Consider the following 21,720-nt stretch of genomic DNA (forward strand, 5'->3'; position numbering starts at 1 on the left):
TTCCAGGTTCACTTCTGTATCCCTCCCTTCTCAACTCCGTCTCTTCTTTCGCAGCCTCCCCATCCCTCTGCAGTGGACACCCTGGACCCTCAGTCTCCTCCTAAGCCTCAGGCCTTCCCAGCTCCCTTCCCCCTACCTGTCCAGGAACCATCAGCCTCGAGTGGATGGAGCTATTGTCCCATGAGGAGATATTGTGGAATGGGGCTGTGTCGCCCATGATGTGAGGGTCATAGCCCACTCCCTGGAAGCGGATGACGGCTGAGTTCCATCCCAGGATGTGTATGGGAACATCCACCTGGGAAGTTAGGAAGGTGGGGGAAGGCACTGGTCAGAGCAAGGCCTGCTGGGGAGGCCACTTCCAACCCCCACCCCAAACCCGAGTTAGACCAGGCTGCTGCTCACCACGTAGGTCTTGGCCTCAATCGGGGAGAAGATCCAGAAGACAAGAGCAGTTGTACCTGGCTGGATCTCCCCTTTGGGGTTGAGGCAGCAGAAGATGGGGTGACCAAAATTTTTTTCCTGAACCTGCGACAGGACGCTGGTCTGGATCTCATATGTCACGGGCACCGAGCCACCGTTATACAGCTCATAAATCTGCAGGGGGAAGGAATAGGGAAATCTCCACACCAGCTCAGGGCTGCAATGCAGAGAGCCTGGGATTCTGTGTCCACTGTGGGTGGGCAGGTTGATCCCCGTGACGTCACCCTTACAGTCCCAGAGCTCCCTTAAATACCTCTGATTTCCCGTATGGCTTGATCACCCAAGAAGTATATAACTATATTTTCAACCTGTGACATTTTAGTATAATCTGTAATTCTTATTTTATTTGCTCTCAACTTACCTTAGTCAAGGTACAAGGGGACACTTATGCTTGTTTCCCTAGTGTTGGAATTTAGGGAAATGTCCATGCACGCACCATCCAGACCCTTCATCGTTTTCTAAGCTCTCATTCTAATTACCTGTGAGGCTGCCACTTTCCATGTCTGCCATTAGAGGTAGTTGTGCTTAAAGGCAGATAAGGGGGCAGAAGGAAGATATGAGGTCCCCCAAGACTAGCTCCAAAGTTGGGGAGTCACAGAACGGCCTGCCTGACACCAGAGACCTTCTGGTCCAAAGCCTCCGTGTTAGAGATGAGAAAACAGAAGACAGTGAGAATAAAGAGTTTGTCTGGATTTAGGTCCAGCCCCCTCATCTTTCTCAGGACCCACTCCTGAATGTGCTGTTGTTCTTTCTCTAGCTTGGACCACCCTCTGCGCTTCAGATCTGGCATCCAGCTGCTACTAAACAACTCGTCCTGATTGTCTCATAGGCCTCTTAAATTCAGCCAAAACCAAACTCTTCACTCTAAAACCTATTCCTCCCCCTAGTGTATCTTGTTTCAGCAGATGGCACTACATAATTTCCAGTGGCCCAAACTAGGAATCCAATACATTTTTTCATCCATTCCTTTCTCTTACTTCCCAGATCCAATCCCCAGCAAGTCCCAGTGATTCTGTCTTGCCACCATCTTTCATCATCTTATGAATGAAAAAGGAAGCTTGGCTGCAGTTGTGGAGTTTGGTTGGAGGTGCAACTGGGTCTTCTCCAGATCTGGGGGCCTTTTCCATTGTCTATGTTCAGGGCCGTGGAGGAGTGGTCTGATCTCTCTGGAAAGCTTTCCAGGAGGCAAGTGAGTCTTTGCCTTCTCTTTTGGGGGTCTGGGCTTCTGGGTGGGGCTTCTGGGAAGCCAGTGGCGTAAAGGGTGGTGTAAGGCAGTGAGCAGAGCTCGGGGCTATGAGACCCCCTCTCAGGTCTAGGAAGCCCATTCCTCTGCCTCTAGGCTGAGTGGCTAGAGGCCCCTGCCCAGAAACACAAGGGCTTCTCAATTCTTAGAAATTTCAGAGTCATGAAATGTTTGTGAAAATACTATTTCCTTGGGGTTTCCCTGGTGGCGCAGTGGTTGAGAGTCCGCCTGCCGATGCAGGGGACGCGGGTTCGTGCCCCGGTCCGGGAAGATCCCACATGCCGCGGAGCGGCTGGGCCCGTGAGCCATGGCCACTGAGCCTGCGCGTCCGGAGCCTGTGCTCCGCAACGGGAGAGGCCACAACAGTGAGAGGCCCGCGTACCGCAAAATAAATAAATAAATAAAATACTATATCCTCTCTCAGAGATTTCCAATGTACATCTTCAGAACAAAAGAACCTGATTCCCTCCAATTAATAAAGAAAATTCTATAGCTTTGAGGATTTACATTCTAGCTTTTCACGCTCCAGAAAGATACCCTTTTTGGGGCAGTGATTTTCAAACTGTGACTGAGACCCATTAGTAAGCAGGTCATGAAACCAATTTATCAGGTCATGTCCAGCATTTAAAAAATGGAGCAGGGCTTCCCTGGTGGTGCAGTGGTTAAGAACACGCCTGCCAATGCAGGGGACACAGGTTCGAGCCCCGGTCCGGGAAGATCCCACGGAGCAACTAAGCCCGTGCACCACTACTACTGAGCCTGCGCTCTAGAGCCCTTGAGCCACAACTAATGAGCCCACGTGCCACGACTACTGAAGCCCGTGCGCCTAGAGCCCGTGCTCCGCAACAAGAGAAACCACTGCAATGGGAAGCCTGCGCACCTCAACGAAGAGCAGCCCCTTCTTGCCGCAACTAGAAGAAAGCCCGCGCACAGCAACGAAGACCCAATACAGCCAAATATAAAAATAAGTAAAATAAAATAAATAAAACATTTTAAAAAATGGAACAGAATAAAATAAAAAAGAAAACATCAGAGTACTTAGCATGTGGTGGTGCACGTATTGATTTGTTTTGTTTCAGTTTTATGTGTATGTATGTATTGGGTTTTCCAAAATATTTTAGTGTGGCTCATGGTCAAAGAAATTTGAAGAACCCTGTGTTAGAGGAAGGAACTCCCTGCTTTTGCATGGGAATGAGCCCTGGCAAAAGGTTTAGCACCAGTGCCAAGAAGCTGAAGCCTCTCGCCTTGGGTCTCTCCCAGTAGCCCAGTCTTGGGGTTCAACCTGCCACCCCACCTCTTAGAGTGAGGGCAGGGTCCTTGTCATCCTGTCAAGGGCTGATACAGATACACAGATCAATACTTAAGCCTCCTGGTGGCCAGGACAATGTAGACCACTGACCTGCCTTGGGGGCAGTGTGTCACCAATGGGGACAGGGATGAACTGATGGCTGGTGGAGGTGAAGTGCACGTACTTCTGCTCCAGTTTCACAGTCACACCTATGAAATTTAGCTGGAAATAGAAAGCCTGTGAGTAGCATCCTTCCCTGGGAGGAACTGAAGTACCCAGCAGAGAGATCTGGACCCCGTCTCTCTGGGGAGCACGGCTCCCTGTGTCTCTCTTGGTTTTCCGGGACAGGACCAGGGCTGGGCCTCACCAGGATCTCCCGGCCATGCGACACCTTGAAGAGTACCGGGAGGCGATCAGTGCCAATGAACAGGTGGCTGGAAGGGAGGAGAGAGTCTGGGGTGAGTTACTGAACCCTGGTACGAGTGGAAGAACAAGAGGTTATGGCACACCTACGGCTTTGGGGCAGCTACGTGGAAACCCCTGAGCTGGGATGGGGCAAGAGGAAAATGACACTTCCCCTGCAGGTGGGAAGGTGGGGCCTTCTCAGGGTGGTGGCCACTCAGGGTACCCTGGAGTCACACAGTGCAAGGCCAGCGTCCTCCAGGAGTCGGGGGGAAGGGGGTCTCCAGGACTGGAGGTGCAGGGCGGGCGCTGGGGGCAGCACCTGTATTTGAACTCCACCATCTGCTCTTGCCCAGGACTCAGGCTCCCAGCCTTGGGGCTGATGGAGAATATGCAATGGTCCTGCACGCGCATTTGGTGCAGCTCGGTGCAGTCAAACTCCACCTGCTCTGCCCACAGCTCCAGGTTGATCTGCTGGTCACTTGGGAAGAGGAAGGCCCTGGGAAAGGGGTGCAAAGCAGAAGGGGTGGAGCCTCTCAGTCAGAACAGAGGCAGGAGCTCTGAGCCCCAGGCAGGATGGATGGAGGCCTTTTCTTCATCCCCCAGTAGGCAAGCTGATCCATGCATGGCTGGGCAAATGCAGCAGTTGTGGATTCTCATTTCATAATGGCCCCCAAACCCAGGAACAGAAGCGGGGTCCTGGTGACTAAATGGAAAGTGGAGATTGGGGTCCCATTGTGGGTGCCAGGGTTCAGGGTGCTGCTTGTATATGTGGGCCACTTTGAGCTGGGCACTGACCCTGGAGGGGTTTGTGTGACAAGCTGTTAGGAAGGGCTATTTGAGCCACCCAGGAATGCCAGCAGCACCAACCAAGGGTCCCCAAGAGGGCTGGTAGTCTTGAATCCAAAGCAAGGCTGGGCATAGAATTAGTGCCCCTGTAATGTCTGGTTCTGTACTAAAGCAGATACTGCACTCTAAATGGTGACCAAATAAGTGACAAAGGGGTCCCAAGGTCACAATCTGAAAAGAAGGATCCCTGCGCTCTCAGAGGGATGGCACAGAACTGTCCTCAAAACGGGCAGAGGTTATGAAGAGGGAACAGCCAGGAGGGGGAAAGAAAACAGCCAACACATCTGAATAGGTTCAAGGGGAGTTGGGAAATGCAAATCAAAACTCCCTTGAATCAATCTTAAATATTTTCACATCTGAATCGTGACAAATAGTTACATCCAATGCTGGTACGTTTAGAAAGAAGGGGCATCTTCGAACACAGGTAGGGAGAGAAGAAATTGCTACCACCTTTTGTTGTAGGAATTATGGCAGCATCTTTTAGAATAAAAAGTGCATAGAATAAAAAATGCCCTTTGACTCAGAAATTCTATTTGGGGGAACTAAGCTGCAGGAATAAATGTAAGTGCATGCAGGCAGGCAGGCACACGCGCACACACGCACACAGACACACATACTCACACAGGATGTTTATTACAACTTTGTTAGTGATGGCAAAATATATTAAAAAGCACTGGGGAAAGAAAAGCACTGGGAACAACAAATGTCATCTAATAAAGGAGCGGTTTTAAAACGTAAGGGCCATTCATATTACGGAATACTATGCAACTATTAAAAAGAATGAGTTAGATCTATATGTCTTGACCTTATTGATCTATAGGGAATGTTATTGACATAATGCTGAGTGAAAAGGTTATTGCTATAATCCTGAGCAGAGAGTAATATGTATAACATCATGCCATTATGGTAGAAGAAATGAAAGAGTAGCTGTGTCCCTGTGTCTGTGCCTTGTACCAGTGCTGAGAGTGGAAGCACATGCCAAACCCTCCAGGACAGACTAGAGAGGGAGCTGGGGTGTTTCTTACTTTTCTTCCATCACCCTTGTATTGGCTGACTTGCTACAGGTGAATAAACTGTTTTGTCATTTTATTTGCAGGATATTGACCAGCAGCAAAACTGGTGATCTTGATACTTCGGGGTTGTCTGGATAGCTTCCCTCTTGGCCCTCACCCAGTCTCCCTCCAAATAATCGCAGCCCCCTTTTCCCTGCCAGTCCTCGGGTGTGGGCCCCCATCTTGGGACTGCGGAAGCCTGCCAACCTGTCCCCCTGCCTCAAGCCACGAATCCTTCTCAGAAGGAGAAGGAGTCCAAGGCCTTGCCCATCCCCCTATCAACGTTGCAGCCACGCTGTGCCCTCTTCTCTTACCCATGTCTGCGCTAGGCCCCCTGTCTGGGAGGCTCTTTGCAGCCTCTCTGCCTCTGCTCCCTGGGTTGCAGGTCTAGCTTGGCTGTAGCTTTTTCCAGGAAGCCTTTCTCATGTGCCCACCCCCACCTACCATTTCCAAAACAGAGGCAAGTGGCTGCACAAGCCTCTTTCACAGCACTTGTCACCCTGCACCACCTGGAGGGCAGGGCCTGGGCTCATCTGCATTGCTATTCTGAGCTCTGGGCCTGGAGCCTGCACCTAGGAAGCCCCAGTCAACATTTAGCCAATGACTTAATGAATAAATGAGGGAACAGATGATGTTAACCCATATATCTGATGCCTGTGAGGGATCACCCCTTAAATGCACGGCAGGTTTTCCGTCCTGCCTGCTGATGCCTGCAGGCCAAGTCCACACTCCCCATTTCTTACTGGTCTTGGCAGGAATAAAACCTTCAGTCTGTTCCTTATGAGTTTAGCAGAGACCCGGCTAGAATTTTCAAAAATAGCCTTCTAAGAAATTGAAAGGAAACACAACAACACAGAAAGCCTAGGAGAGTCAAGCCTTCCAAGGAAGGTTCCCTGCGTTTGGAATCCGGGAAAAAGCACGGACTGCCTTCCTGAACCTCCAATGATCTCCCAATGGACGGCCCAGCTCGGTGGGCACTCTGCCCGGCTTTCCTCCCGCCCCAGTTTCCAGCAACCTGGACGCTCTCCATGGAGAGTGTGAGCTGGCTTGCTCCTACACAAATACACACGCATGCACAATCCACCAAAGTACCCTGCTCCACACCAGGACACAGGCCAGCGCCGCTTTTCCTGCCCCCACTCCTGAGCCCTGCAGGGCCTGGCTCCCAGCCACTCAAACAACTCGGGGAATGGCAGATCCAGAGCTCCAGGCGGGCCCTGGGCCTTCCCCACCAGCCTGCCAAGCTTCCCAGTCACTCAGGGCCAGGAGCCCTGAGTTACTCACGGTCCCGGCCCTTCTCAGACAGGAGTCGCCTAATGGATCAGCTCCCCCAGCATCCTCCACCACAGGGAGGGGCAGGATAACCCGGAGAGTACAGGGTGGCCACTGCACCCCGGATGATGCAGCCCCCCCACCAGCCTCACCCACACGCACCCCATGGCTCGGCTCAGGCAGGAAGTTTCCTGAGATCACAGATGCCCACCCCCTGCATATGTTCACCCTTATCCACTCACTGCCACGCCCGGGCTGGGCCCCTGGCTCTCTCCCCCAAGTCTGACCCGGATGGAGACACTTCTTTCTCACCTCCGTCTAGCCAAGCAAAGTTGGAAGTCATCAAAAGGAAGTTGACTAGGAAATCAAGGCACGTGGCAGAGGAAGGGAGGGAAAAAAAGAAATGGCGCTGGCATGGAAACAGGATGCTTACTGGGCACCAGTTTGGGACCCCAGTGGGAGGAAAGCCAAGCACAGGAAGGGCGCAGCTTGGCGGGCTCAGGTCTCCAGGCCTGGGCCCCATGTGACTGGGGAAGTGCAGCCTGCCCCGTGGCCAGCCTCGACCCTTCCTGCAGCTCCCCTGGCTTTGCTCAGACCTGTCATCTCCCTGACGACAGTGCTGTGGCAGCAGAGCGCGGTCCTTTCCTGCCAGAGACCCTCAACTCACCCCCGTGCAGGCCCGGCCCCCATTGGCCTGGCGCTCTGTCGGGGCTGCCCCAGCGCCTAGCACAATGCCCGGGATGCAGGAGCACCTCGCAGCTTCTTGCTGACTAACCAGTGTAGGTGGGGATTCTGGAGTTGGACAAATCTGGGCTTGAACTTGGCTCTGCCTCTAATGGCTGAATGCTCTTGGTTGAGTCCTTAGCCTCCCATCTGTGAAAGAGTCAGCAGAGGGGGATTGTTTTCACAGGGTTGGTGTGAGGCTCGGAGGAGAAGAGGCTCATAAAGCCCAGTGGCTAGCGTGCAGCAGATGCGTGACGGTTACTTCTCATTTCTTAAGCTCTGAAGATGAGCCTGCCGGTCTCCATAGGGTGATTCTACTATTTCCGAGCCTGTGGACCTGACTCAGCCAGTGACAGGCCTGGTGTCATGCTGGGCGGCCCTAGTCCCACCCTGGCCTCTACGTCCTTCAGTGGGGGCGGGGGCCACACTTCACAGACACCAGGCGGCCAGGGCTACCACCAGCAAGAGAAGGCCTCCAAGCCCCTGTCCCCCACCCACCCCCGGGCCCCGCCTCTGTACCAGTCCAGGGGCACCACTCCACTGTTCTTCAGGGCCAGGAGCACCACAGAGGGTGGGGCGTCTATTGGAGCTGCCCCAAAATTGAAGTTGAGCTTCAGAGGGGTGAAGACAGAGGGGATCTGGCTGGTGCTGTGTGGAGCAGAGAAATGGTCTCAGGAACAGGGCTGGGGACAGGATGGGGCCCTTCCAGGGGCGGCTGGCTTGGCACCCATCTCCCCACAGGTGAGAATTGGAGAATCTGGGACTCAGGGGCAGGGGTGGGTCAGAACTTTAGACCTCAAGCCCATCCCTGCCTTCTCCATGCTCCTCCGGGGATGGGCAGGAATTGGGGAGGAGATAGGGAGCCCCTTCTTGGACAGGGCCTGGGGCCGAGGGCATGGACGGAAAGCTCCAAGAACATCCCCAGACAGGCCCTGCCTCTGCCCCAGGCCCACCTCACCTGTGCCGGGTGGGCACTTTGTAGGTGAGTTCCCAGGGGGTGGGGTCGCGCTCCAAGTAACTGTTGAGCAGGTCTAGGGAGAAGAGGCGCCACAGGTGCTTCCGGGTGATACCCTCGGTGCTGCCCATGGAGCAGATATCCAGGATGGAGAGTAGGGGGTACACGGCCATCAGGGACACGCGACACAGCTCCTGCTTCTCCCCAACCTTGTTATCTGGGGGAAAGCGGTGTGGGAGAGAGGGCTGGGCTCACCTCCCAGCTCCCCTGGGGCGGGGCGTACAGGCTGAGGATGCAGGGGTCCCGGGAAACCTGTCCCAGGACCCTTGTCAGGAGCAGACTCTGGGATGCTTCCAACAAAAGCCAAACTTTATCTGATACTTTCTATGGACCAGGCACTGTCCTAAGTGCTTTGCAAACACCACTGTGCACTGTTTTCAAACTATGGATAATACTTACTAATGGCTTTATTGAGATATAATCTATATGCCATAAAATTAACCCTTTTAACACATGCAATTCAGTGATTTTTTTTTTTTGTATATTCAGAGTTGTGCAACCATCACCACAAAGTTTAGAACATTTTCAGGCTTTCCCAAAGAAACCCAGTACCAAGTACCTGTCACTCTCCTTTCACCCCGGGCAACCACTAATCTACTTTCTGTCTCTGTAGATTTGCCTATTCTGGGTGTCTCACATGAATGGAATCATACAATGTGTAGCTTTTTGGGACTGGCTCCTTTCACTTGGCATAATGTTTTCAAGGTTTGCCCGTGTGGTAACATGTACTTTATTTTTTTGCCTGTGCACCATTATTATCCCCATTTTACAGATGTGGAAACTGAGGCATAGGGAGGTTAAACAAGACACTAAGATTACATGGCTAATAAGTGCTGAGGCCAGGATCCAATTCCAGGGATCCCACACTCTTAGCCACTCTCCTGTGCTGGACTCCTACCAGGCAGCCCCGGGGCAGGATGGTAACAACCTCATTTTATGAAGGAGGAAACTGAGGCCCAGGGCAGCTGAGGATTTGCTTAAGATCCCACAGTAAATCAGCACAGCACCCAGCTCTTCACGTTGAGTCCTCCGCAGCTCAGGCACACACAAACGGACACCCACACATACAGATGTGGTTGGTATGAGGCATATACACCAGACACCCAAAGGCACACCCCGGCGCACTCACACCCACTCTGCTAGCTCTGTCTGAACACTTGGCATCCTCCCACCCCAAGTCCTGCTCACACAGTCCTCCCCCTTTCCTCCCTGGTCCTGACTCTCCATGTCAGATGGCCCACGTACCTCTGTGGGAGAGGAGAGAGTAGCTGATGGTCCAGGAGTGCTGGGAGCGGTGTTTGGGACAGGCGGTCAGGCAGATGGTGTCCTGGGACCGGGGCGGCATGCTCCCCTCTGTGCGGCCCAGCTGCAGAGCTGCTCAGGAATGACCGGGTGGGGTCAAGGGCAGAGGAGGCCCTCAGTGCAGCCCAGAGAGGTCCAGCCTTTCCTCTTGCTCCGCCCCAGATACTCTCCCCTGGACCAGCATTGCTCTGGTTAGAGAGCAGGCCCTGAGCCAGGAAATGGGGAGCAGAGTGCTTCCTCCAGATCAAGACAGTGTGAGGACGTGTCTTGGTGTCACTGGCATCTGCTAAGCACTTTGCGCCACCTAGCTGCCCGGTGAGGCAGGCCCCACCAGTAGCCCCATTTTACAGATGAGGGAGCTGAGGCTCAGAGGGGACAATCGCCCGGCAACGCCACACATCTAGGAAGTGGAAGCACCAAGTTTTAAGCCCTGCTCTGCCTGCCCCCGAACCATGGTCTGGTTAGCCAGTCTTAACCAGCGCCCCTCATTGCCCGCCTCCCAGCCCAGTTCCCGCCCAGGCCTGAGTACCGAGGGGGCCATTGCCGACAGCCTCAGGGCTGCACTGCTCCAGGAACAGGCGGTAATAGAGGGTGCAGTTGCCGTCGTTCAGGAGCACCAGCATCCTGCTCTGCTTGCTGTTCACCAGCACGTTCCCAAAGTCCAGCTCCTTTTCCTTTGCCTGAGGGCCAGAGTCAGCCAGGCCGGGGTGGGGGGCTCCCCCGGGTCCACGGCCCCGTCTTTCCCAACCCTGGCCTCAGAGAATCCCCAAGGAAGGGCAGGTCCAGGGGTGAGAGCCGGGGGGCCAGAAGACTCCCAACCCCCTGCGTTCAGGCGCCCTGGGGCCTTCCCTCCCGCATGTGCCCTGGTCCCCTGCCCCCTCCCCTACCCGCCGGCTCCTCCCACTCACGGAGAGGCTGCTGGCAATGCCCATGCCCACCAGCCGGAGCATGTAGTGGGTGGTGGCGGAGGGCTTGGTGTCTGGGGGCAGGCCAGCTTCCCAGACCCACAGCCCCACTCGGAACAGGTACTTGGTCTCCTCCAGAGGGCTGAAGGTCCACGTCAGCGTCTGGGGTCACAGAGATTAGCCCTGCATGGGGGTCTCTGGGAACCCCTGCCCAGGCTCTTGGACGTCTAAGGTCCCGCTGCAGGATATCAGGCTATGGTGACCCACTCGAGTGTCTCCCCGAGCCAGGCACTTACACACATCATGTGCTATGTCATCTCCCTTAGCCCCTCGATCCCTTAGCCCCACGAGGTAAGTGGTATTATTTTAGTGCCTCATTGTCTGATGAGAAACTGGAGACTCAGAGAAGTGGGGTAACTTGCCCAAGGTCACATAGCTGATGAGGGCGCTTGGTAGGAGCTGGGGTATGAACTCTTGTGGTTGACTCCAAAGTCTGTGTGGTCTCTCGCCTTGCAGGTTACTACCCCCGGCTTCTAACAGACACCGTGTGTTGGCGGCTCTTGGCTCAAGTTTGGCCTCCCCAACTAGGAGGCCCTAGACCAGGGATGGGAGTCTGCTAGTTTGGGTCCCACCCGTGCCCCCTCCAGGGACCTGCCACTTTGGCGCCCACGAGCCCTCTTCCTCACTCCTTAACGACAGCCACCCATTTGGCTCCATGCCATCTCCCAGTGCTCTCACCACTGTGGGGACCAGGGATGGAGAGTGGACTCGTTTCTGGGCACTGACGTCAGAAACCCTGCTTCAAGTCCCAGCTTTGCACCTCCTAATTCACTGTCTCAGTAAATGGCTACTTTTCCCCTCTAAGTCTCAATTCTTCTTTGTAAAATGGGGGTGTGGTAACAATCATACCGACCCCTAAGGCTGGAAGAAATGACTGTGGATTGAATAGGAGGGTAAGCCTGCCCCCCGATAGGCATGAGTAAGAGACGACGGTGAAGGTGAGGATGGCGGGCTCCTTCCCTCTGGGCCTCGGCAGTGTGGCAGGGCACTCACAAGGCTCTCATTGGGCTGGATGATCCCCCTGGTGGGCTGCGCGGCCAGCATCTTCCGGTGCTGCTGGGAGACCCTCCACTCAAACTCCAGAGGTAGACGCGAGGGGTTTTGGAAGGTGAAGAGGCTGGTGGAGGAGCAACCCACCCAGGTGGGCTTGAAGAAGACGCTTTTACAGGTGTCCAGCTTCAGCTGCAGCGGCTCCTCCCGGCTCTGCATGCTTACCTCCTGGGGCCAGTGAAGGGAGGACAGTGCCCTGACATCACCCTGCAGCCCTGGCTCCCCCAAAAGTCACGGGCGGGCAGCTTTTCCCCCTCGGAGAGGGCAGCAAAAGGCCCTCCACCAGCCTGCGCATGGGCAGCTTCTGTCAAACGCAGAGTATGTAGTGACTGACCCAGGAGATAAGGAAAAGAACTCAGGAACTGAAAGAGGATGTACAGACCATTTCATGGGCCAGACGTGGGTCCAACACCCTGGACCCTTTCCCTGCCCTGGCCCCAAACACCCTTCTACCACCTGCAGATATGAGTCTTGGGTGGCCCACAGTCTTTCCTTGGGGACCTCTGCACCCCTTTTCTTGTCCCGACCCCATAAGGTGGACAGACAGGGTCCTGAGGATAGCTGTTCCCAGATGTGGCCGAGGGGTCCTCTCCCTGCCGTGCCACTTCCTGGAGGAGGAATAGCCCCTGAGCTACTTTAGGGGAGCTTTAGAGGCCAGTCCCAGAATGTGGCTTTGAAAAGGGAAGCCCCAGACTATGGCCCCCTCCTGAGGACCCAGTCCTTCCCCCTGCCTCCTACCTTGAGATACTGGGGGCAGAAATTGAACTGCAAGTAGAAAACATGCTGCTTCCAGGAGGTGCCCTTGGGGTAGGTAGAGATGAGGAAGATCTGGTGGGCCCCAGGGGCCACGAGGCCCGAGCTGGGCCGTAGGGAGACGTCCGGGCTGCTTCTGGGGGCCATATTGAAGGTCAGAAGCATGGAGTCTTTGTTGATCAGGAGCAGGCTGCGGTAGGAGGGTTCGCTGGGGGACACTGCAGGAAATAGCTGGGGTGCGAGAGAAGAGGGACCCATGCTCAGATCTACACGCCCTGCCCATCCCCTCCCCCCCCCCCACACACACACACTCAGGGAAGTCTGTGTGGACTTGGCTGGAGCCATCCCTCAGGAGATCCAAGACGCCTCTGCACAACCCAGCCAGTGCCCTGGGGGCGGGGAATGGAGGGACACAGCTTCGCACCAAAAAGTGCTTCCAGAGACCTCCAGGCAGAGAGGTGGGGTGGCCACAGGAAGAGGCTCCGGAAAACTCAGGCCTCTGAGACCCCCCACCCCAAGTTTCTTCCATCTTAGGGTGCCCTCAAATCATCCTTTGGAGAACCCAGTTTCCAAGATCTTGGTCCAGAAGCTCTGGGGGTAAGCAGCCCCTTCTAGATGATTCTCATGCTGGTAGCTTAGGGGAACCCCACTCGGGGAAAGGGAAAGCCCCAGCCATCCCAGCTTCCAAACATTCCTTAAGCATTTAGGGTGTGGCCAGCACCAGGCAAAGAGCTGGGCCCGGTACGAAACATCAAATCGCTGAAATCGCTGCCCTGGGTGCCCCATCCTGCTGGGGCGATGAGCACCGGGCGTGAGGCAGTGGGGGTAGGAGAAACATGGGCCCAGGATCTGCTGGATTTTAGTAAAGGCCACAAACTGCTGCGAGGAACTGGCCGAGGGAAAGGGCTCGGGGTCAGGGTCCGCGAGGGGGTCCCTGTGCAGTTAGGAGGGCTTTGGGAAGGGGTGCCCTTGAGTAGAAGTATAACTAGTGGGGGGGCAAGATCACCCCAAGCACATTGTCCAAAAGTGGCACCTTTCTAGCAACATGAGGCGTGGGGGAAGTGCAGACGGATGAAAAGACTGACGATGGAAATGGAAGCTGGGAAGAGGCATCGAAGGAGAAACCAGGATTAGAACCTGGCCACCTGGCTCTAGAGTCTATGTTTCTCAGCCTTGTGTCATCCTGGGGCTCAGGTCCGACGGGGCCTCCAAGGGCCCTTCTGAGAGACCTGGGAAGGATGACTCCCCGAGGATGGATGGGGTTAAACCAAGGGGCGGGCTGTGCGACCCCTCCAGAGCTGGATGATCCTCACGGGCAGGGGCTCACGACGTGGGTGGTCATATCCCTAGCAGGCACTCAGTAAACATAGCGAATAGAGGAGCTGGAGACTTTTAAACCTGAGTGAGAGGACCGGGGAGTATTTCAGATGGGGCGGGCCAGAGCCATAGGTCTAAGCTTCAGCCTCTTCCCAGTCCCGGTGCTGCGGTCCAGGAGAGAGTCCTTGATGGGCGCAGAGCCCCAGGGGCTGGCAGTGGGGAGGCTGGGACGGCCAGGGAGGCTGCTCGACATGTTTCTGAGGCCATCAGAGACGGGAGAGGGATCTGCAGGCCACGGCAGGAGCCAGGCTCCCCTGTTCCACCTCCCACCGCCGCTGGAGCCACGCTCACCTTGGGGGCATCCAGGGTATACTGAGGGATGTGGTGCTCCAAGCCAGCACAGTAGCTGTGGCCTCGTGCCCGGAGCCTCAGGCACCAGGACGGGCACACAGTGCAGTCCTCTTCGATATTGTTGTAGCTCCGCAGGACCTGCAGGAGGGCCGGACCCATGGATAGGCTGAGTCCTGTGTCTGACCCTGTGGGGCACCCCAGCTTGCCTGCCCTGTACTGCAGGAGCCCTACATGGGGCCCAGAGGGAGGGGTCCTCTGGGAAGACTGCGCGGAGAACAGCAGTCATAGCAGCCCCTCCCGCTGTGCGCCAGGCCCTGCCCTGAGCACTCAGCACTGAGCACTCAGCAAACGTGCTCTTTGATCCTCCCAGGCAGCGGGGGGTGGGGCTGGGATGTGAAAGCAGCATTCATCCTGCAGGAATGTGCCCAGAGAGCACTGGCCAACAGAAATATAATGCAAGCCACAAGTGTGAGCCACAAACGTCATTTTAAATGTTCTAGTCCCAGCAATCCCACTACTGGGCATATACCCTGAGAAAACCATGACTCAAAAAGAGTCATGTACCACAATGTTCATTGCAGCTCTATTTGCAATAGCCAGGACATGGAAGCAACCTAAGTGTCCATCGACAGATGAATGGATAAAGAAGACATGCACATATATACAATAGAATATTACTCAGTCATAAAAAGAAATGAAATTGAGTTATTTGTAGTGAGGTGGATGGACCTAGAGTCTGTCATACAGAGTGAACTAAGTCGGAAAGAGAAAAACAAATGCCGTATGCTAACACATATATATGGAATCTAAAAAAAAAAATGGTTCTGAAGAACCTAGGGGCAGGACAGGAATAAAGACGCAGACGTAGAGAATGAACTTGAGGACTCGGGGAAGGGGAAGGGGAAGCTGGGACGAAGTGAGAGAGTGGCATGGACATATATACACTCCCAAATGTAAAATAGATAGCTAGTGGGAAGTAGCCGCATAGCACAGGGAGATCAGCTCGGTGCTTTGTGACCACCTAGAGGGGTGGGATAGGGAGGGTGGGAGGGAGAGGCAAGAGGGAGGAGATGTGGGGATATATGTATACGTATAGCTGATTCACTTTGTTATACAGAAGAAACACACCATTGTAAAGCAATTATACTCCAATAAAGATATAAATAAATAAATAAATAAAAAGTAAATGTTCTAGTAGCCACATCAACAAGGTGAAACACATAAAATTTATTTCAACAATACATTTTATTTAACCCAGTTGATCCAAAATCTTTTCACTTCAACATATAATCGATATATAAGTGATGCAGGAGGCATTTTGCATTCTTTCGTGCTAAGTCTTAGAAATCAGTGTATCTCCTCCCCTTACAGCATATCTGTTTGGACTAGACTCAGTACAAGGGCTCAGCAGCCACATGTGGCTGGTGACTGGCATATCGGACAGCACAGGGTTATAGCCTGTAGCCTAAAAGTCTGACAGGCTCAGCAAAGCCAGGTGTCCACAGCCTTATTCCTACAAACTTCCAAATCCTGCCACTGTCAAGATATTAGAACAGAGGCAACTAAAGACTCAGCTTTGGAAAAACTTCTCAAAAGTTTGGATATGCTCCCAAGTTTATAGATGAAAAGACCAGGGCTCAGAGACATTAAGGTACGTGCCCAAGGTCACAGAGCTGGTAAGGGACTCTGACCTTGACTGCACAGCTCTCTTCTTCCCTGGGCCCCAGCACCCAGCCACTGGGAGAGAACAGCAGGGTGGGTAGAGCAAAGAAAGGAGGGAAAGGGCAGGATGGACTGGAGATGAGGAGGGAGCGACAAGTCTGGGGCTAAGAGACGTGGCTGGGACAGCCTGGTCAAGGGAAGTTGGACTAGAAGCCCCTCCCTACACGCACCTAATCACCGGGTGCCCCTGACTCCGCCCCCCAGGCCCTAGTTCCTGCCCACAGCCCTTTTAGAGGGACCACTTCCTACTTCAAGGGCTAGAGGGAGGCCAGGTGCCACCCCGCCACACCAGCCAGGAGCCCCAGGAAACTATGGGCACCAAAATTTTCCAAAGGGCTTGAGCCCCACTGAATTCTCCCTCTGGAGGGGGTGGGAGGCACATGTGAGTGAGACATAATCAGCTGGGCCAAGAAGCCCCTCGGCCAAGGCAGGCCATGAGCCTGGGAAAAGACAGACCACTAAGGCTGCAGTCCAGCCAAGCAGACAAGGAAAGGGAGCAGAGCCTGGCACGGAGAGGATGGATCCTACATCACCCCGTCACCCCCTCCGACCCCATATCCCGCCGTTCAGGCTCCAGGGCAGAGGACCCACCTTCCCCCTCTCATCTGCCCACACACCTTATAGACAGCAAAGGCTTCAAGCTCCACGGCGTACAGGCAGTTGGGGTGAGGCGGCTGGAAGTGCAAGCGCATGGCCGTGGACTTGAGAGGGGGCACATCGCAGGGGTTTGGAGTCACCCAGAAGGGGCAATCAGCCCTGCGTGTCCAGGCCACAGTGATCTTGCCTTTGGTGTAGTTCATCAGGCACAGGGGGACAGGGTTGGGGTCCTTGGGCCGGGGACAGGCACCAAAATCCACCTCGACAGGCTCAATGCTGACGGGCGGGGGAAAGATGGCCATGTCGCTGGTGCCATCGAAGAAGTACTCGGTCATGGGGGGGATGAGGGGACACTGCGGGGCTGGTACGTCCTCCAGGTCCTGTGTGGGGAGAGCCGGTTGGCGGGGGCCCAGGTGCCATTCCTCCTGTCGCCACCCCTCATCTGCATGCTCCTTTCTGGAAAAGGCTACAAGAGCTCCACACACGTCACCCCCAACTACTTAGGGTACCCACAGGGCTCTGGAACACAGGACTGCCCAAGAATTGAGAAGGGGGCATGAGCCGGGGGAGGGTAGATGGCCCCCGGGGCCCCAGAGGGGTCCATCGAACCTCACTGGGGATCGTCAGGGCACCGTTCTTATCCTGTTCCAGCTTCTTCTCCCTCAGCATGATGCCCAGGATGTCAGGCGGGTAGAGCGTCAGGCCCCGCACCAGGTGTGTGCGGTACCAAGCGAGGTGCTGAGGCCTGAGGATGGCCGGCTTGGTGCTGTCCGAGTGGCACGTCCCAATGAGGTCGAGGAACAGTGGGTCCTGCGACATTTGTCTGTGTGAGGCTAGATTTGAGCCTCCACTCACCACTTCGGCCAGAGACGAGCTGGTCAGGGCACAATTTGTACCGCCTTGTCCAGGGGCCTGGGTTGGGGTCGTCACTTCAGGGCTCTCTGCTCTGCACATGCTGCATGGGGCGAGGACCAGTCCCCCCCACACCTGCCCATTTGCAGCATCAGCAGCAAAGTCCTTGGCCTGGCGGCAGTCACAGCAAGACTGGCCTACCCAGCCGGCTCGGAGCGAGCATTCACATGCCCCTGGCCAAACTCTGGCTCCAAAACCCAGGCTGGGGCTCTGGAAGTGATGATCCGGGCAGATAGCCCTGGAAGTTCCAGAATACAGGAGACTGAGCCCCAAGCACTGTCTTCATGACTAGGACTCGGACTGGCTCCTCCAGGTCCCCGGGGAGCCCCTCCTCACCCCCTCCCCTGTAGCTCACCTGGTGGTGGATGAAACAGGCCACCCTCCGGAAGTAGATGATGGGGTGAGTGGGCTGGAAGGCACAGTGCAGGGCCACGCGGGCCTTGCCCACCAGGGTCCCAAAGGCAGGTCTGATGCTGAAGACGCTCTCCTGACAGTCGATGTCAAACTGGAAGTGGGCCGTGCAGTCCGACTTGTTCTCAATCCACAGGGACTGCTCCGAGCGCTTCCCAAGGTTGACCCAGCTGAAGTCGACACAGTAGTACTGCAGGGACACATCAGGACCTGGGCGGAAGAGATGGGGGCTCTGTGAGTGGGCCCTGCCACCTGAGTGTGCTGCCTGGAGACAGAAGATTGGGTTGGAGAGGCCTGAGCGGACCACCAGGTCACCAGGGGTGAGCATGGGAATAATATCTCCAGGTGTCTTCAACTGGTTCCTCACTGAGTCCACCAGGGGGCAGCAGACACCCAGGCTGAGGGCAAGGAGGCCCGGGGCAACTAGGAGCAGGCACTTGCCAATCCTAAGCATGGGTTGCTCCTGTCTCCGGAGGGAGTGCAGTGACCTGGGTCTGCCAGTACCTCTACAGAAACCAACGACTTTGAGCAGGGTTTGGGAGGCACAGCCAGAGGGCATGACGGACAGGTAGTCCATAGTCCTGACGTCCAAGGTCTCGGGGTGGAAGAACACTGACACGCATCTCTTCTCTCCCGGGGGCACGATGCCATGGGCCGTGGGGCACGAGAAGGTCTCGTCTTTGGCCAGCATGTCTGGGCCCACTTCGATTCTGAAGGGGGCGCTCACCTATGGGGCCAGGTGGGGACAGGAGGTGATCAGGTCACAGGGTGGCTCGTCTGTTATTACCAAGGTGCCCAGCCGAGGGGGTGAGGGCAGCTCAAGCCCCACCTGTGCCTCAATCATCAGCTTTGATCGTGGAGCAAGGCTGCCTCTGCCGGGAGGAAGGAAGGGGCCGAGCCGTGTGCCCTACACTGGGACCACTCAGAGAGGGCACCTTTTCCTTTTCCCAAAGGTACCACAAAGGCTAGCTGTGGTCCTGGCATCAGGACACATTAGGGCCACTCTTGGAGTTGCTCTGGGGGGGTCAAGGGATACCCCAGCCCAGCCCCCAGCTGAGAGGAGAGTGGGACCCCTTTTGACATGAGTGTATCAACAGACATGGGTACGTGAGGTTGCAACATTCTGTACAGGGGCTGAGTATTAGGAGCACCTGGCCCTGTGGTCCCTGAGTCCTGCCCCCACTCCCCCTATGTGCACAGGACGCATACCACCGACGGGTTGTACAGCTTGATCTGCCTCTCAGCGGTGCAGCCCACGGCAACAGAGCCAAAGTGCAACACTTTCTGGACGCCCTCAGCATCCTGGTCCCCTGGGCGCTTCTGCTTTATGCTCACCAGCAGCTGGGCGCATTTGGCTGGGCAGAGGAGGAATCTTGGGGAGAAACCCACCAGGGCCTCTGTGGCCCCAGGTGAACAGCCCCTCAAAGAAGACAGGGGTCCCCAGGGAAACACTGGTCTGCGACACCAAGAAAGACAAAGAAAAGGCAAAGCCTGCAGGGCTCAGGGGAGGGCAGGAGGCTGGAGGAGGTCCTGTGGAGGCCAGGCCAGGGCGGGCGGTGGGGAGGGGGGTGGGAGGGGGCACACTGCGGCTTCGATCCCCAGAGAGGTGCAGCAGGGGGCTCTGGGGACAGGGAAGAGGTCGGGCCTCACCCACAGCCTGCAGCTGGATGCTGCTCTTCTGCTTGCTTCCCTCCCCGTACCAGCACGTGGCCTGAACGTCATAGATGATAGCCATAAGGGGCTGAAAGGTCACCTTGATCCGGCAGACCTGGCCTGGCTCCAGCAGCCCCGTGGTCGGCAACATCTGGAATGGGCTGGTGGACTCCCAGGTGAAGAAGGTGGGCAAGTCCCTGGAGGGGGCGGGCAGGTTAGAGCCCCTGGGCTCACTGACCACTGCCCCTGCTTTAGAAAGGTGGGGATGCTCCCTTTACTCCCCCTATCCCCTTCCACCATCACACAGGCCAGTCTCTCCTGCTCCCAGGAACCCTCCTCACAGTCCTCACTCTTCCACCTCTGAGAGTCAGCCACGGCCCTCACCCCGCATTGTCCAGGCAGAACCAGGCCTCGGCCACGTCCCCCACGGCGCACACGGGCAACTGCAGGGACGGTGGGCAGATCAGATTGTGGCAGGGCAGGGTGGCTCTCAGGTCCACACAGAACGTCCCCTCTGCTTTCTCAAACCACAGCTGGTCCACGCACTCCTTCTGCAGTGTGGGGGCAGGGAGGTAGAGGCCCTGGCTGATCGGTGGTACCTGGGTGGTACACAGGGACCACTCACCCGACCCCAGCCCTTGGCCATCCCCTCAACACAACTGCTGAGGGCTGGGCTGGGCCATGGCCCTCCCTCTCAGTCTCTGAAGAGAGGGTCAGTTACTGTGTTCCAGCACCATCTTCGTCTCAGAGATGTAGGGCTTCTTTTGTGAGGAACAAAGTATTTGGGGAAACATTTTGAGAGCAGGAAGAGCCCAAGGAATATAGGGCTTTCTGATGGCTAACACAGTAGCACAGCCTTCCCCCCCAACAACATCCAACTGGGAAGCCCCCTCTATCTAATGAGTTTTGGCTCCAGCTGATGGGATGTGGGTGTGGTGGGAGAGCTCCTCGCTGCTCTGCCCTACATCCTGCTCTGAGCTCACCGTGCCTGTTTCCCTCCCTGCCCTCCGCTCACCATGGCAGACCTTACCTCCTCCAGGGGCCGGAAGATGATTGGGAGTGAGAGGGTTATGCCTGGGCTCAGGAAGATGGGCTGGGGGATGACCGTGAAGAAGAATTTGGTCTTGGGGGGCCTGTGGGAAGGAGCCAGGGGATAAGCACTTCAGGATCAGAAAACTAGGAGAGGCAGAAAGATTAGGGAAGATTCTGGAAAGCCAAGCAGACTTGAGTCTGTGGGATCGTGGAAGGAGAAACACAGGTGTTCTGTCATAGGAGGAACTGTCTCCCTCATCCTACCACTTCTCTTGCAGACCTTCACTCTAGGATGTCAGAGCCCTGAACGAAAAGATACAGGGCCAAGGGAGCAGCACTTGTACCTCAGATGCACATGGTGGTCAGTGGGGCCTGGGATGGGGAAGGCTGCCCTGATTTAACCAAATCCCTGAGCACTTAGCTGGGAGAAACCAAAGCTGAGAACAGAGGTGCCAGGGATGCATTTCCAAGCACAGACCTCGGCACAGCTGTAGAGTTCCAGAGTGGGTCAAAACTACAGATTCTGCAGACTTCAAAAATACTAATAGGAGACTTCCCTGGTGGCACAGTGGTTAAGAATCTGCCTGCCAATGCAGGGGACACGGGTTTGAGGCTGGTCCGGGAAGATCCCACATGCCGTGGAGCAACTAAGCCCCTGTGCCACAATTATGCGCCTGCGCTCTAGAGCCCGTAAGCCACAACTACTGAGCCTGCGTGCCACAACTACTAAAGCCCGCGCGCCTACAGCCTGTGCTCTGCAACAAGAAAAGCCAGGAGAAGCACGCGCACCGCAACCAAGAGTAGCCCCCGCTTGCCCCAACTAGAGAAAGCCCACGTGCAGCAACGAAGACCCAATGCAACCAAAAATAAATAAATAAATAAATTTAAATATATAAATTAATAAGAGGCCAATATTATCAAAAGATCTATAGCAATAAGTTCAGATAAAATAAACATATTCCTAGGAATGTATAATCTACCAAAACTGACTCAAGAATTATACATTTTATGGCCACCCTTTCTAAAAGTATCCAAAAAATTGAATAAATAGTCAAAAATCTTCCCACAAAGAAAAGACCAGGCCAGATGGCTTTCCAGCAAGTAGTACCAAGCATCTGATAATCCTTGCCTTGTCTTCCCAACAGCAGAAAACAAGGAACCTCCCCACCATATTCTATGAATCCATCATAACGTTAGCAAAACCTGACAGTTATGAGAAGCAAGGAAAATTACAGGCCAATATCACCCATAAACAAAATATTGGCAAAAAGAATTTAGCAATCTGTATAAAAAGGATACTCAATCATGACCATGTTGGGCTTATTCTAGGA

General features: G+C 55.1%; 1 protein-coding gene across 1 annotated transcript in view; it reads right to left on the reverse strand.

Moving 5' to 3' along the window:
- CFAP65 (cilia and flagella associated protein 65) overlaps window positions 1-21,720 on the reverse strand; it is a 43,525-nt gene that overhangs the window by 6,986 nt on the left and 14,819 nt on the right. Inside the window, exons 7-27 of the mRNA XM_059052890.2 lie at window positions 20,388-20,490; window positions 19,742-19,908; window positions 19,355-19,554; window positions 18,914-19,059; window positions 18,209-18,431; window positions 17,649-17,914; window positions 16,991-17,191; window positions 16,402-16,761; window positions 14,063-14,200; window positions 12,380-12,625; window positions 11,585-11,809; window positions 10,535-10,693; window positions 10,156-10,306; window positions 9,570-9,698; window positions 8,268-8,481; window positions 7,829-7,957; window positions 3,736-3,912; window positions 3,379-3,445; window positions 3,123-3,233; window positions 403-594; window positions 137-295 (exon numbers count right to left, since the gene is read on the reverse strand). Of these exons, the coding sequence (XP_058908873.1) occupies window positions 137-295; window positions 403-594; window positions 3,123-3,233; window positions 3,379-3,445; window positions 3,736-3,912; window positions 7,829-7,957; window positions 8,268-8,481; window positions 9,570-9,698; window positions 10,156-10,306; window positions 10,535-10,693; window positions 11,585-11,809; window positions 12,380-12,625; window positions 14,063-14,200; window positions 16,402-16,761; window positions 16,991-17,191; window positions 17,649-17,914; window positions 18,209-18,431; window positions 18,914-19,059; window positions 19,355-19,554; window positions 19,742-19,908; window positions 20,388-20,490 (3,763 nt within the window). The remainder of the gene's footprint in view (window positions 1-136; window positions 296-402; window positions 595-3,122; window positions 3,234-3,378; window positions 3,446-3,735; window positions 3,913-7,828; window positions 7,958-8,267; window positions 8,482-9,569; window positions 9,699-10,155; window positions 10,307-10,534; window positions 10,694-11,584; window positions 11,810-12,379; window positions 12,626-14,062; window positions 14,201-16,401; window positions 16,762-16,990; window positions 17,192-17,648; window positions 17,915-18,208; window positions 18,432-18,913; window positions 19,060-19,354; window positions 19,555-19,741; window positions 19,909-20,387; window positions 20,491-21,720) is intronic.

This window comes from Kogia breviceps, chromosome 2 (assembly GCF_026419965.1).
Source record: "Kogia breviceps isolate mKogBre1 chromosome 2, mKogBre1 haplotype 1, whole genome shotgun sequence".
Classification (NCBI taxonomy): domain Eukaryota; kingdom Metazoa; phylum Chordata; class Mammalia; order Artiodactyla; family Physeteridae; genus Kogia; species Kogia breviceps.